This window comes from Tachyglossus aculeatus, chromosome 17, assembly GCF_015852505.1.
Source record: "Tachyglossus aculeatus isolate mTacAcu1 chromosome 17, mTacAcu1.pri, whole genome shotgun sequence".
NCBI lineage: Eukaryota > Metazoa > Chordata > Mammalia > Monotremata > Tachyglossidae > Tachyglossus > Tachyglossus aculeatus.
Genome location: NC_052082.1, coordinates 44328593 through 44342448, shown reverse-complemented (window position 1 = coordinate 44342448; position 13856 = coordinate 44328593). Strand labels below are relative to the sequence as shown.

At 43.2% G+C, this 13856-nt stretch overlaps 1 protein-coding gene across 7 annotated transcripts in view; it reads right to left on the bottom strand.

The window, feature by feature from the left end:
* BCAS3 (BCAS3 microtubule associated cell migration factor) overlaps positions 1 to 13856 on the bottom strand; it is a 718088-nt gene that overhangs the window by 309850 nt on the left and 394382 nt on the right. For all 7 annotated transcript variants that reach the window (XM_038758926.1, XM_038758927.1, XM_038758925.1 and 4 more), the window contains one exon: positions 9907 to 10004. In XM_038758926.1, the coding sequence (XP_038614854.1) occupies positions 9907 to 10004 (98 nt within the window). The remainder of the gene's footprint in view (positions 1 to 9906; positions 10005 to 13856) is intronic.

The following is a 13856-nucleotide window of genomic DNA, read 5'->3' as shown; positions in this document are numbered from 1 at the left end:
CTAACAACTTGACACACGAGTCACTAAGACAAATGAACTTCCCGTCTCAGATTCAAACAAACTCTAAACCCCCTGCCTTGTCCCCCACTCAGGCAACAGGCTGCATAAACAGACCAGTCTGCAATGGCGCGCTGAAGGTCAACAAACCCAGGTCCAAAAAGACCAACAGGGGGATGGATCAGCAGTTGGGGGCCAAGAGCCCCCCTGGGCCTCCATGGTCCAGAGTTCACACATAGGGATGCCACAGACACGCACATCTTCCTTTCCACCTCACTTTTCTGTGAAGCACAGAAAAGGATTAAAGCTTGGACAAGAACCCCAGGGGGATAATTTAACACTCTGAATATGAAATTCACACATGCTTCTAACTTGACTTAACTTCCTTTAGAAGACGACCTTGTTCAAGGGAACGGGCTTGTTAGCCTTCAGCTTTTTCAGTCACAGTACTGGAAAGAGAACTCGTCTTCCCTCCTCATTGACCCCAAAATGAGGTAGATTAAGCATGCTCTCCTCCTGCTCCTCCCCCTAATATGTTGGACTGAAATCCTGCTGTCTCTCGCCCTGCCTTGGACTTACTCTTCTTGTGACCTAAAAATTAACATCTTTCAGAAAGGAAAATATGGGCAAGGCTCGTGAAAACAGACGGTCAAGGTTAAGGCTCAGAGATTTGAAATGGGGCCCGTCTCTCTGCTAACAGTTACTATTCAGGTGACAGAGCATCTCTGCTAGGGGAAAATTTTAGAATGCAGGTCACTCTCCCCCGACAAAGCCAAAACATGCAGTTGTCTCCAGGTTCCTCAACTCTGAGATATCTCATTCCTAATTTCCTACTAAGGGAAGGCTCAATCTGAAGATTTGAGCTACCCCCACCCCCATTTCCTAACCATCAACTATGATGTTTGAGGCCCAAAGCTGTTTGTTTCCTATTCCCTTTCTAAAGGCTTTCATATCTCAACTACAAGCCATTGTTTGAATTGGGAAGCATCACAGCCTAGTGGATAAAGCACAGGCCTGGGAGACAGAAGGACCTGGGCTCTAAACCCACCCCCTCCACTTGTCTGCTGTGTGGCCTCTCTGTGCCTCAGTTACCTCATCTGTAAAATGGGGATTCAGACTGTGAGCCCCTTGTGGGATATGGATTGTGTCCAACCTGATTAGCTTGCATCTACCCAGCACTTAGAACAGTGTTTAATACATAGTTAGCACTTTAAAAATATAGTAATAATGATAATTATCCCTTTTAGAAGCAATAGAAGTAAATTCCTCTGGCTGTAGGTATTATATGGCCCTGCCTGTTTCCAGGTCTAATACTAGAGTGGGTTCCCCCTTTCCCCTTTCTCACAAGAAGTTCTGACACTCGGTTACTATACTTCTCTCACTTCAATCGTTTTTCCCAGCTGTCCACCACTGTCCCAAATGGGCTACGCTCGGTCACAAGGACAAACACGATTTTCCTGGAACTCAAGATTTAGAAGATTTCAGAGGAATGGAGTGGATTCTTATTGCCTTTGGGAATGATAATTTGTTATCTGCATATAAGGCATTTAGTTCAACAGCTTTCATTCTTCAAAATCTCTTTAGCCCGACAATTTAGATTAACTGACCCAAGACCTTTGTTGGGGATCCTCTTCTCACAGACGCAGCAACCAAGAAATCTGAGGAGCTCTGAGGCTCTTTAAGAGGACAAGTGACCGACATCTGGGCACCAAGCAACTGGACAGTTAGTACTAGGAATACCACCCAGATGTTCCCACCCTTGAGGCCTGTTTCCTTCAAATCCACCAAACTAGGCTACCTCTCCTTGGTCCCACATGTAACCACACCCAGGAAGGTAGGGAGGCCTGGACAATCCAGACTTTTGCAGCTAGTGGACCCGGGAGAGACTTAAAGAGGGGGAACCACATGGCATTCTGGTATTTCCATCCCTCAGAACACTTCCTCTCATTCATTCATTCATTCAATCGTATTTATTGAGCGCTTACTGTGTGCAGAGCACTGTACTAAGCACTGGGGAACTCAAGTTCCAAATCCACCTATTCTTGGCCTAGGAAGGGGGATGGCAGGTAATAATAATAATGAATGAATGACTAATAATAATAATAATTATTATTATGGTACTTGTTAAGTGCTAATTATGTGCCAAGAACTGTTCTAAACGCTGGGGTAGATGTATAAGTTAAGCAGGTTGGACGCAGTCCCTATCATTCATTCATTCAATCATATTTATTGAGCGCTTACTGTGTGCAAAGCACTGCACTAAGCACTTGGGAGAGTACAACAGACACATTTCCTGCTCACAAAAGCTCTCACACTTAATCCTCATTTTACAGATAACTGAGGTCCAGAGAAGTGAAGTGACTTGCCCAAGGTCAGACAGCGGACCCGTGATGGAGCTGGGATTACAGCCAGGGCTTTCTGTCTCCCAGGTCTGTGCTCTAACCATTAAACCAGGCTGCTTCTCGTCCTGATGCCTTCCAGCTTGGCCTCCCTAGCTGGGGACCACAGAAATACAGGCAGGCAGGCAGGTCAGCAATGGCCAAACACTGGCACATCGGGGCAGGGGAGAAAATCAGGGAGAGGCAGTCGATGCTCTGCCATTTGCCGGGGCAAGGTCTGGAAACGGCTGCCTTTTCACACTGGTGGCCCTGGATGACCCTCCTCACTTTGCCCACCCCAAAAACTGACTCACGATGTTTGTTTCCCTAACACAAGCATCCTTGTTGCTATGACAACACTGCAATTCAGTTAAACATGTTTTTTCCTGTGTCAATCTTATATGGCACCTAGAGATCCAAAGCAATGTACACCCAAAGGGAAGGGCCTCTTTGGACAGAGCAGAGTTCTGCATACATCCCTTGGTATATAGAGAAGTCTGGGCCCTCTAACTTGGACTTGACTCACATACACAATTTAAGATGTCTTCACTCTTTGTTTATACACACCCACATTTGCTCACACACAGCAAAGCCTTATTTATCCAGTTCCTGTTTATCTTGATCTCTAGTTTATCTGGACCATTATGGGTTCAGCAAATAGTGATATACTGTGTTCCTGTTTGCAACATTTTAGGTTGTTTTGTGTGTGCTTGAAGCTGGAATGCGATGCAACATTAAAGGACATTACCTCCTGCTGTATTAACACTCAATCACATTATATGACTATTATTTCACTTTTTGGACTTGTATGCAATTAGGATCTATGTCAATGTATCTATGGATCCAGATTATTAATTTGAATCAGGCCCAATGGCAGAGGGGTCATGGAATTGAAATTTTGCTGTATATCAGCTTCATATTTTGATGGCTCTCCGTCAGAATGGGTGGGCAAATCTGCATATGCAACTATCCCTGTGTATGAATGCATGCATAAATATAATTACAGGAAAAGAGAGGGTGAGTCAGTTGATCTTACTTATTGAGCTCTTACTGCGTGCAGAGCACTGTACTAAGTGTGTGCATGAGAGAGAGAGAGAGAGGGAGAGAGAAAGGCAGTAGCAGGAAAGGAGAGAATCACAGCCTGCTGGGCCAGATTCCAAAAGCACAGAAAGTTTGCAATTGTATGGAGCAAATGACCATTATGACAAATTTACTATACCACATCAGTTTTGGATTTGACTTCTATAATTTATCTTTCCCATTTCTTAAAAAGCAGTTTTTCCACTTCAATGGCTTGGCTTGGCAAAAGTCAGCTTTCCTCTTTGGCCAATATCAACACATTCTGGGGCCCCGAATCTCCCCCTCCTTCAGATACACCACAGAGTCATGCCCATTTCCTGATGTATTCCCTTGTCATCCTGGGTCTTGTCTATAGATTGAGAATATTGTTATCTTTCTTCCTAGAGCTTTTAAGCTTTCCAAGGCAGGGCCTTAATTTACTTGCCATAAACACATCTCATCCAAAAGTGCTCTCTCCTATTATTACTATTATTACTCTTATCATTATTATTACTACTGTTATTATGATATTTGTTAAGTGCTTACCATGTGCCAAGAACTCTTCTCAGCCTTGGGGGAGACACAAGATAATCAAGTTGGAGACTGTCCCTGTCCCATATGAGGCTAAAAGCCTAGTAGGAGGGAGTAGGATTTAATCCCCATTTTGCAGAGGAGGAAACTGAGGCACAGAGAAGTAAAGTGACTTGTCCAAGGCAAATAGCAGTGCTAGGATTTGAACTCATGTACTCTGATTCCCAGACCCATGCTCTTCCCTCTAGGCCACCCTGCTTCCTTTCCTGAAGCTACCTCAGTTCATCTCTTCTAGCAGAGGAAACTTGTCTTTGGTGCATTTGCTCCAAATTTTAACTCAGTTATAAGCAACCAATGTGACCCTTTGTCATGAGGATGAATGAATGAAATGGTCCTGCAGAAGAATGGATGCGAAACACCTGTAGCATGAAAATGAGGCTGATGGAGTCTCCTGTGGAGAGTGGCAGATGAGTCTCATGGGTTGGATATAGTGATAGTTGTTTTACACAGCACAACTACAAGTTCACTCTCTCTCCTGTCCCCATCAGTCATTCCTGACCGAGATGCTGCAAGAGCTCTGTAACAGCTGCAAATTTCGAGATTTTACCACATATGCCCTTTTCCAGATCGCTAATGAAGGTGGTTAAACCTAGCACTGATCCTGACTGTTTACACTATTCCATTCTGAGAAGTGCATATTTACCTCTATTAGGTCTTTTAACCAGTTTTTTTAAATCAATGACAGATCATTCTTAGTTTCCATAAAAACATTTAGTCTAGAACCTCGTCGGAGGCTATTTGAAAATCAACATCATTATGTACAATGGCCCCACTTTATTCACAAGCTTATTGATCCCTTCAAAGAGCTAAAGCAGATTAGTGAGGCATGATTTCCCCTCACAGAATTCATGTTGTCTTTCCCCTAACAGATGTTTTTCAAAGTGCTCACTGATCCTAAGCTTACTTGTCAATTCTACTAATTTGCCAGGTTCAGAAGTGACACTAGCTGGTTTATAATACCCAGTAACACCTCTGAAACTATTTTTGTAGTTGGGAATTACTTTGCAATCTGTCAGACCTGTGGTACCTAGCTGTTTGCATATATAGGTTATTTTATCCGTGACTTCTTCAGTTTGCCCTCTAAATTGCTTCAGAACTTCTGGATGGGTGCTAAACTCTCTGAAGTTTTTTCTTCTATTTCATCAATTTGCTCTGAAACACTTGGTTTGACCACCACTATGGGATCCAGTTCCCAATTGCTCCAAAAAAACCCCCAAATTAGGGTGTGGATCCCTCTATCTTTCTCAGTAGAGGTCAAACTAAAGAATTCATTGAGCACCTCGACTACCTACTTTTCATCCCTACAAATCACTTTTTATCCACCTGAGTGGCCTTACTGATTCCCTAATTCTCTGATATTTCTGGAGAATCTTCTATTATTACCTTAGGCAGTGCCTACGGAGAACTTTTTATGCTCCTTTTTACTTGTCTAATAGCCTACTTCTGTTTGGTCTGCTTCCTTGCATTTCTTTTCCTAGCCTCTCATTTTGAAAGAACAGCTTTTCCTCCACTGATAACCTCTCTGACCATGCCAGTGAGCCATGTGGGGTTTGTGTCGGGCTACCTGCTTTTTTCTTCTCTATGATGGTTCCATTTACCTGGGTCTGTAATGGTGGTTTGTTTCAAATAAACCTTCCCCCGTTAACCCGACAAGACTGCTAAATTCTAATACCGTACAAGTTTACAAAACTGAATAGTATTCATAAACCGTATGTGTGTTAATACATCAGGACTGGTAGAGTCGTAGTTCAAAATATAGTTCCCACAGGATTCAGCCCATTACTCAGAATGAAACATTTCACTGTTGGTTCTAGAGTCTCCCCCTCTTTCCTCTCTCACCTCTGTTGGCCTTGCCAACTACTTTCTGACAGAATTGAAACCATCAGGTAGGATCTCCCCCAATTCTCCCCTTCCCCTCCCTTCTTCCATGCTCTCATCCTTGTCAGCCATTTCTTAAGAGGAAAACTCATGGCTGCTTTCAAAATTTACTACCTCCTGGTTCTGAGGAAGCCCCTCTGGCTCCTATTTGCCAGCAACTTCTTGGACCACTGCAACTCGGTGGTCAGCAGGACATTGGGAGTTAACGAGTGCCACTGTAACTGGTGCCCACCATCACAGGCCGAAGCGAACTGACCCCTAATCTAAGCCACCTCTCCCTCCCCACCTCTACTATCAGCCACAGATGCACGCAAGAAACATTAAGAGGCCCGTGGACCTAAATAATTATTCACCCCGGCCTTATGTCTTTATAATAATGGTGGGGAACAGGCTGAGAGGAGAGAAAGCAAGCAGAGGGCTTAGAGGGCCCAAACCCGATAAAGGTTTCTGGGACTCATTCTCTTCAGAGGTGCTAATGCCCCCGAAGATGGGCATTGCCACAGATAGTGGTAGTGGTCAAGCTATAAAAATTCTCAGACATCTCTGGGCCCAAGTGGTACGTCTATCCAACAATAATGGGAGGTATCCGGGCGAGAGGCTACAAGGTCACTCTCCTCGAAGTACTCCTTTAAATCTGAGGAATGGAGAGACGACCGGACACGTCTGCTCAGGGATTCTTAGGCCAAGCTCTGAACGCAGGACTATTATGTGGTCCAAATTATCTGGCAATTGTACCTACAATCCTCTTCATTTCTATGATTCCATCTATCCCTAGACCTCTTCTCTTAAATATGGGGGCAGGGGGGCGGGGTGGAATCTCCTCAATCATCAAAACCCCAAACCTTTTTACAGGATACTGTTTCTGAATCACTAAAGAGGAAGATCAAACAGTTGCTGTACGAACAAAGCACTCTCATCAAGTGACAGCAGTGTTAAGCTGTTGCAGACCTGCTGGAGCTAAAACATACACACACACACACACACAATTGGTCATCATCTACAAAGATGAGAACTTGGCCTTTCTTCCTTGTTTCAGCGATTTTTGAAGTTACAATTTTCTTAAGTTTTCAGGGACTGTGATTCTCTGTGAGAGAATTCATCAGAATTTAGACAATAAACCAGTAATTTTGTTTTCTGGTGTTCCTTAGCAAAAGTGATATGACAATGAACCTCTCATTTCTTTCGGCTCCGACTCGGAATTACTTGGCCAAATTAAAAATTATGAATCATCTCAAACATAAAATCCAGGCCTCAGAGCCCTACCTTCAGCAAACAATTCTTAAAGTGACATTATTTTTTAAATGCCGGACCCACGGGACAAGACTACGCAGTTTAGGGCTGCGGCCTACTTTGGTCTACATACCTCTGAAGAGTAATCGTATTAAAAATATTTATACTGCCATCAAGTTGGACACATACGGAGAAGCTGTCACCAAGATGGGGGGAAAGCTATAAAACGTGAGGTACAAACAATTAAAAGGATGATAAACACGAACTTATAAATTGTTTGAAGGTAAGTCAAAGCGATGGGGCCTGATAAGAGGAGGCGCCACAAAGGTTGTATCTCTAAGCAATGGGCAATCAAACAACAAGATAAGCATCTTCATAAAGTGCAGCAGACTCTACTGCACGGGTCATAACTAAAGAAGCACTTCCTGGTTCAGGAGCGGCGATAAAAATTTACAGCCTTCTAAAAGAGAAACCCAAAAAGGTATTTTCCAATAAACTTGTTTTCATTAAGAACTTAAGCCATTTAGGATCAATCTTGTTCACATCATGAGAAAATCAAATCCTTTACAGTAATAGTTCTCCCAACATCAAATAGCTAGAGTCCCTCAGTGCCGCAGCAAAATCCAACTCATACAATTTCCAAACTGTGTCTAATGTGATTTGCTCCACAACGTATCAAGCCAGTTAAAAACCCCTCTTAGGTAAGTAAGATGGGGAGGGAACTAGTGCTTAGAAGCACCTTTTCTTATCCGGTGACCTCTCTTATCCATGGTTAGTTAAGTTTTGAAGAATGTGGCACCCACTCCTTCTGTTCATCTCTGCTCTCTGTCTCAGTCGAGCGCACACTTTTCTAGTACTCCGGGAAATCGGACACAACTACCACAGTCATGAAAGAGAGTGTTTTCCTGGGCGACCAAGAGGACTCAGCTAATAAAGAGACCTTTCAATGGAGAAGATTGACTTCTCTCCAGTTCAAAGCTCAGAGCCCTGGTGAAACACCCTGACTGGGCCTGCAATGAGCCTGATGGAACTGTCAAGAGCCTGACAGCTTCTCATCCCTTTTATCAAAAGAAAAAATACATAAATTCGACCCAAATTTTCTGGTCGTGGGGCCAAATTACAAAACACTTACAAAATCTCTCCTGCAAACTGTTGCCTTGTTTTCAATGAAATGATGAGTTAAAGAGGAATGACTGTTTCTTGGTAGATATGGAACATTTACTACTTCAACCTATACGGCTGACCATGGCAATCTTTAATATGAACACACACGGCAAAAATATTTCTCACATTCCCTCTGCTCACTCTCAGGAACCACTTTCCTCAAGAACCTTAATAATCTGGTTGTTTAGAATTTTAAAAAAATACCAAATGAGACTGTTATTGTGGCCTCAGGATGAAATATTTTCATTTAAAATACCTCATTTCCTAGATGTGCAATGGCAAATGTGAATCCCAGACCAGCAGTGGCCTCCTGTTGGTATTCTCAGATCCAGAGAACACCAAACTGAAAGCTCCAAACTGAAGCTCCAAAGATCCAAACTGAAAAGCTCTAGAAAAATCGTCCTCTCTCACTCGCTCAGGTGTGTGTGCGTGTGTATTTGCATGTGTGCTTGAGCACACTTGCTTGCTCATCACAAAGAGACAGTCACAGCTGCCAAGTTCAAAATCAGGGCCTCCAACGAACGTGACGACACAGCCTCCAGCATGATTGGGTGAAAAAAGGCCATCGTTCCACCCCCTCCACCCTCCGATCAGGAAACCAAAGGCTCTGAGTAATCTCAGCAACCTTGGTAGCCCTCTAGACTTAAAAAACGGATCTGCAGAAAAGAGTCAGAAACAGGAGCCTTCACCTTCACTCCCTTAAAAGTGACCTTCTCAAATCAGTTTCTGTGTTTGTTACCATTTCCTTTTACAGTTTAAACCTCAATCCAATCAGCAGCCTCTAGGGATTTTCAAATCGCTACAGATTAAAATCCTCTCTGACTCAACTGTTTGACTAATGCTGTGTGTTTAATAATTCTACTTGTGAGAGATTTTATTTGACAAAATCCTTCTGTGTGCAATCTTCAGATGCTCCACAGCTGCACCAAAATTCAAGACACTGACCGTTCACACTGGGCTTTTTGTTTGACAGTAACCTCCATCACTGTATTGAAGAGATAAGGAATCTTTCCAGTATTGAATTTTTTGTTGTTTTTTAACAGCATTGCTGAAAACAGTTCTTACTTCCAGAAAAACAGGTACTAGTTTCTACAGAGGCAAAAAGTCATTCCAGGGCATTGATGATATATGAACAGTTTTGTCCTGGGTAGGAAAGTAATAATTCTGATAGAATATAATTAAGGTAATGAATTTCTAAACTTTATGCTTTCAATAATAAAAGCATTTGGGCCTCAGCATTTGTGCACTCTCCGCTTTCACAGATCAGGCACTTTGATATTCAACAGGTTGAGTAAATTGAACCCATATATTGTATTTACGTTCTATGTCAAGGCTGCTACTCCACATTCGAATGATCAAAGGCAAAATAAGTCATCAACATTGTAGCCCTCAATATTGTGTTCATTACATTTAATCAAGTGCTGACGCCACCGCGTCATTCACCGAACTTAAGAATGTTCAAATGTATGGCACTGTTTAGTGACAAACGAAGTAGGATGGAACCCTGTATTAGGTTTAAAAAGAAAAAAGAAAGAACCAACCTCCAAAGTGTGCCCAAAAAACCCAAAATCACAAAATATCAACTCAATCTTTCAAATGTGTTTTCTACCTGAGGCAGCATCAATCATCGTGGAAACCCCTCTGCGTTCTGAAGTTGGGCGGGAGGACCCTGGCATGCTGACTGGATCAGATCGGACCGGCTGGATCCTGCAATTTAAATCACATATGTCACTGGTTTCGAAACTACCTCTCATTGTGGCGCAACCTAAATCAAGGGCTCGGGAAAAGCCAATCAATTAAAGGGCGATTTATTTGGAAATCACCCAAGCAAGAGAGCTATTTTTCTCTGCCTTTGTGTCTAAGGCCAGAGAACAGATTTCCCTCCTCCTAGTTCGGCCTTTTATCTGATTTCACAGGTTTGAGACAAGAAGGGGAAGAGTGGAGCTGTGGTGGTTGAGTTGCATGGAGAGGGAAAGTAATGAAGAAAACACCATGTCCGGTTGGAACTGTTAATACACAATTCTCAGATCATCCCAGCTTTCACAATCTCTGGTCATGATGGGAGATGCCAACTTTTCATTTGAAGCACAGGGACTAAACTTGGAATGGGAATTTTATTGCGTGGGTGCTGGGGGCGTGGCGGGAGGGGCAATGACAACTGGGTGTAGATGGGCTTCAAAGAACTAGCAGACCAGGAAGCCAGCATTTATGGAGGTTTTAGCCCTAACTGGAAACTCCTGTGGGGGATAGTTTGGCGGTGGGGGGAGGGGGCAGGTGCTGGCTACCACCATCATCAATGTGTTGGTTGGCAAAACAGACAGTGCATTTTCCTGAGAGCTTGGATCTCCCTGCACTTGACAAAGGACTAGAACTTTTCCGTGACTGCACATTGAGCGCTGGGGTGGGTACAAGCTAATAATAATAATAATGATGGCATTTATTAAGCACTTACTATGTGCAAAGCACTGTTCTAAGCGCTGGGGAGGTTACAAGGTGATCAGGTTGTCCCACATGGGGCTCACAGTCTTAATCCCCATTTTACAGGTGAGGGAACTGAGGCACAGAGAAGTGAAGTGACTTGCCCAAAGTCACACAGCTGGCAATTGGCGGAGCCGGGATTTGAACCCATGACCTCTGACTCCAAAGCCCGTGCTCTTTCCACTGAGCCACGCTAGATACAGTCCATGTCCCCAGTGGAGCTCAAAGTCTTCATGCCCATTTTACAGATGAGGTAACTGAGGCACAAAGAAGTGAAGTGACATGCCCAAGGTCACACAGCAGACAAAAGGAAGAGCCAGGATTAGAACCCAGGTCCTTTGACCCCCCCCCCAGGTCCTTGGACCCCCAGGCCCATGCTCCTTCCTTTGTTTAAACCATTATTCTGTTTTAAATCTTGTGGATAGATTGGGTGGCCCTCAATGCAAACATGGCTCAGGTCCTATACCTTCCCCCCTCAACCCCCACCAACCCCCAAACTTTTTTTTTTTAATGCTACTTGTTAAGTGCAATGTACCAGGCATTGTACTAACCACTGGGGTGGTGACAAGCTAATCAGGTTGGAAACAGTCCATGAATCACGTGGGGCTCACTGGCTTAATCTCCGCTTTACGGATGAGGTAACTGAGGCACAGAGAGTTGAAGTGACCTACCCAAGGTCACCCAGCACACATGTGGCAGGGCCAGGTTTTGATTCCAGGTCCTTTGACTCTTGGGTCCGTGTTCTTTCCACTAGACCATGTTCCCTTCCCCATTTCCGGGAGAATCTTAAGAGGCAGAATATCATCATGTTCAAACAGGGTTTATTCAGCACTCATGAGGTGTTAAGAACTGCTTTGGCCATTCCAGGGGGTTGGGGGAGCAATTACAATGGGTAGAGGAGAGACTGTCCTTGCACTTAAAATGCATTTAGTCTAGGACAGAGTCCAAATGCTATTAGGCCAGAGGGCCTGAACACTTTGGGGTTGGGGCCAGTGTAGAGGCTCTGCAGAAGAGGATATACAACAAAAATAAGCAGACTGAGAAGAAATGGGGGTTTCAAAAATACAGGATTCCTGCTGGAGAAAAAAGGACCAGCTACACACTTAATAGATTGATTTCCCAAAACAATGAATTCTCTATTGCCTGATTGCCATGGAAAATTGGTCTAGAACAAGTTTTGGATTGGTTTTGATTCTGGACTTCCCCAAAATCTGTAGGGAAAGAAGAGCCTTTCCTAGTCAGTTGGGATGACCACTTGAAGAGGTCTGAAAAACGAAGATGGAGGGCGGCAAGAAGAAACAATACACAAAGTAAATTGGAAAAAGACAGGGAAATGTTAAATGAGACATGCTCCTCTGTTTAGTGTATGAGTCATTCTTTAAGAAGAAACAGAAGGCTCAACCAACTTCTGCAACAGCTTTTACTTTGTTGTACTGAGATGTTATTGCTGTTGGCAAAGAGGCAGATAAAAACATATTTCCATCATACGATTGATTTTTTTTTACCAAGAATTAAAAAAAACATGAGGGAAGGAGAGGAGTTGAAAGGAAAAAGGTTCATCGAGGCACTTTGAGGTGAGAATTTCTCATTTAATTCAGTGGAAAAATGATCATTAAGAAAAAAATAACAACCCAGAGAGAGTTCAGGGCTGGAAGTCAGGAGACCCGGGTTCTAATTCTGACTTCACCACTTGCCTAATGTGTGATCTTGGGCAAGTCCGTTTCCTTTCTGTTTCCTCAGCTATAAAATGGGGATTAAACAACTGTCTACCCTCCACTTTAGACTCTGAGCCCTCTAATGAACAGGAACCCTGTCTGATCTGGTTACCCTGTACCTATCCCAGAGCTGAGCACACTGCTTGGTGTCTAGTTAGCACTTAACATATACCGCAATTACAATAACACATTTAGTGCTCCAATCCACCGACCCCTTTAAAGAGTGAACTGGTATGGAACTATCCTCCACGAACAAGCGGGTGGCATTTTAACTTGCTAAGTAATACAGAAATGAGTTCTGAATTTTAGAAAGAGGGAAAGAGCAAATCAGCAGAAGAATTGGATATGGTGCTGCTTTGCACCATAAGTCCAACATCCAAAAAGTCATGGAACTATGTTTTGAAAAGAAACAACAATAAAAAAGCACACACAAAAAGCCTAGGGTGAATACATAAGAGAAACGTGGTTAGGAAAATGTTTCCGTTGCTTTGCTTCCAAAATGTTTTATCCCTAACACATCATTTTAGTGGTCTGAAAGTAGGAGAAGGCAGGATGCAGATGAAAAATAGTTAAAATGTCATTACAAGGTGATGCCAATGCCAGAGAGGTTAAAAAAAGACCCGCACGGTTAGAAATCCGAGCAAGATATGATAAAATGAGACAGTTTGGCAAAATGTCCCAAATACTTCATTTCAGGAAATACGATCGGAAATACAAATATTCACTGGGAGAAAAAAGAACCCAACGGCTGATAGTGAATCATAAGTTGTAATGTGATACGGCAGCGAGAGATGCCAAGATTACTTTGGCCAACTCGAGAGTCTATGGTACTGCTGTCCACAACTCTGACAGGGCCAGGTGAAGCCCACTGAATACTGATTTCAGAACACCTCAGACTTCTGAAAACAATCAGAAGACGGTTCAGAAAAGATCCATCAACAAGATCAAAGGAAAGTTTGCAAGTTCCTTAAACCAAAGAAAGATCATGACTTGAAAATGTGCTGCCATAGGCCTATCATCATCATCATCACAATCAACAGCATTTACAAGTGTCTACTTATGTAGAGTGCTACACTAGATGCTTGGGAAACATAGCATAGATGTATAAGACACACTGCCTGCCCTCAAAGAGCTGACAATCGAATGCTGCTTAGTAAAATGCCATCATGAGAGGGCACTCGAGATGTATCATTGTGGAAGAAGTCAGTGGCAGATAGCTAGTGAACTAACAAGAAAGAACAAAATGGGGTTTAAGATTGTGAGCCCCCCGTGGGACAACCTGATCTTCTTTGTGCCTCAGTTACCTCATCTGTAAAATGGGGATTAAGAATGTGAGCCCTCCGTGGGACAACCTGATCACCTTGTA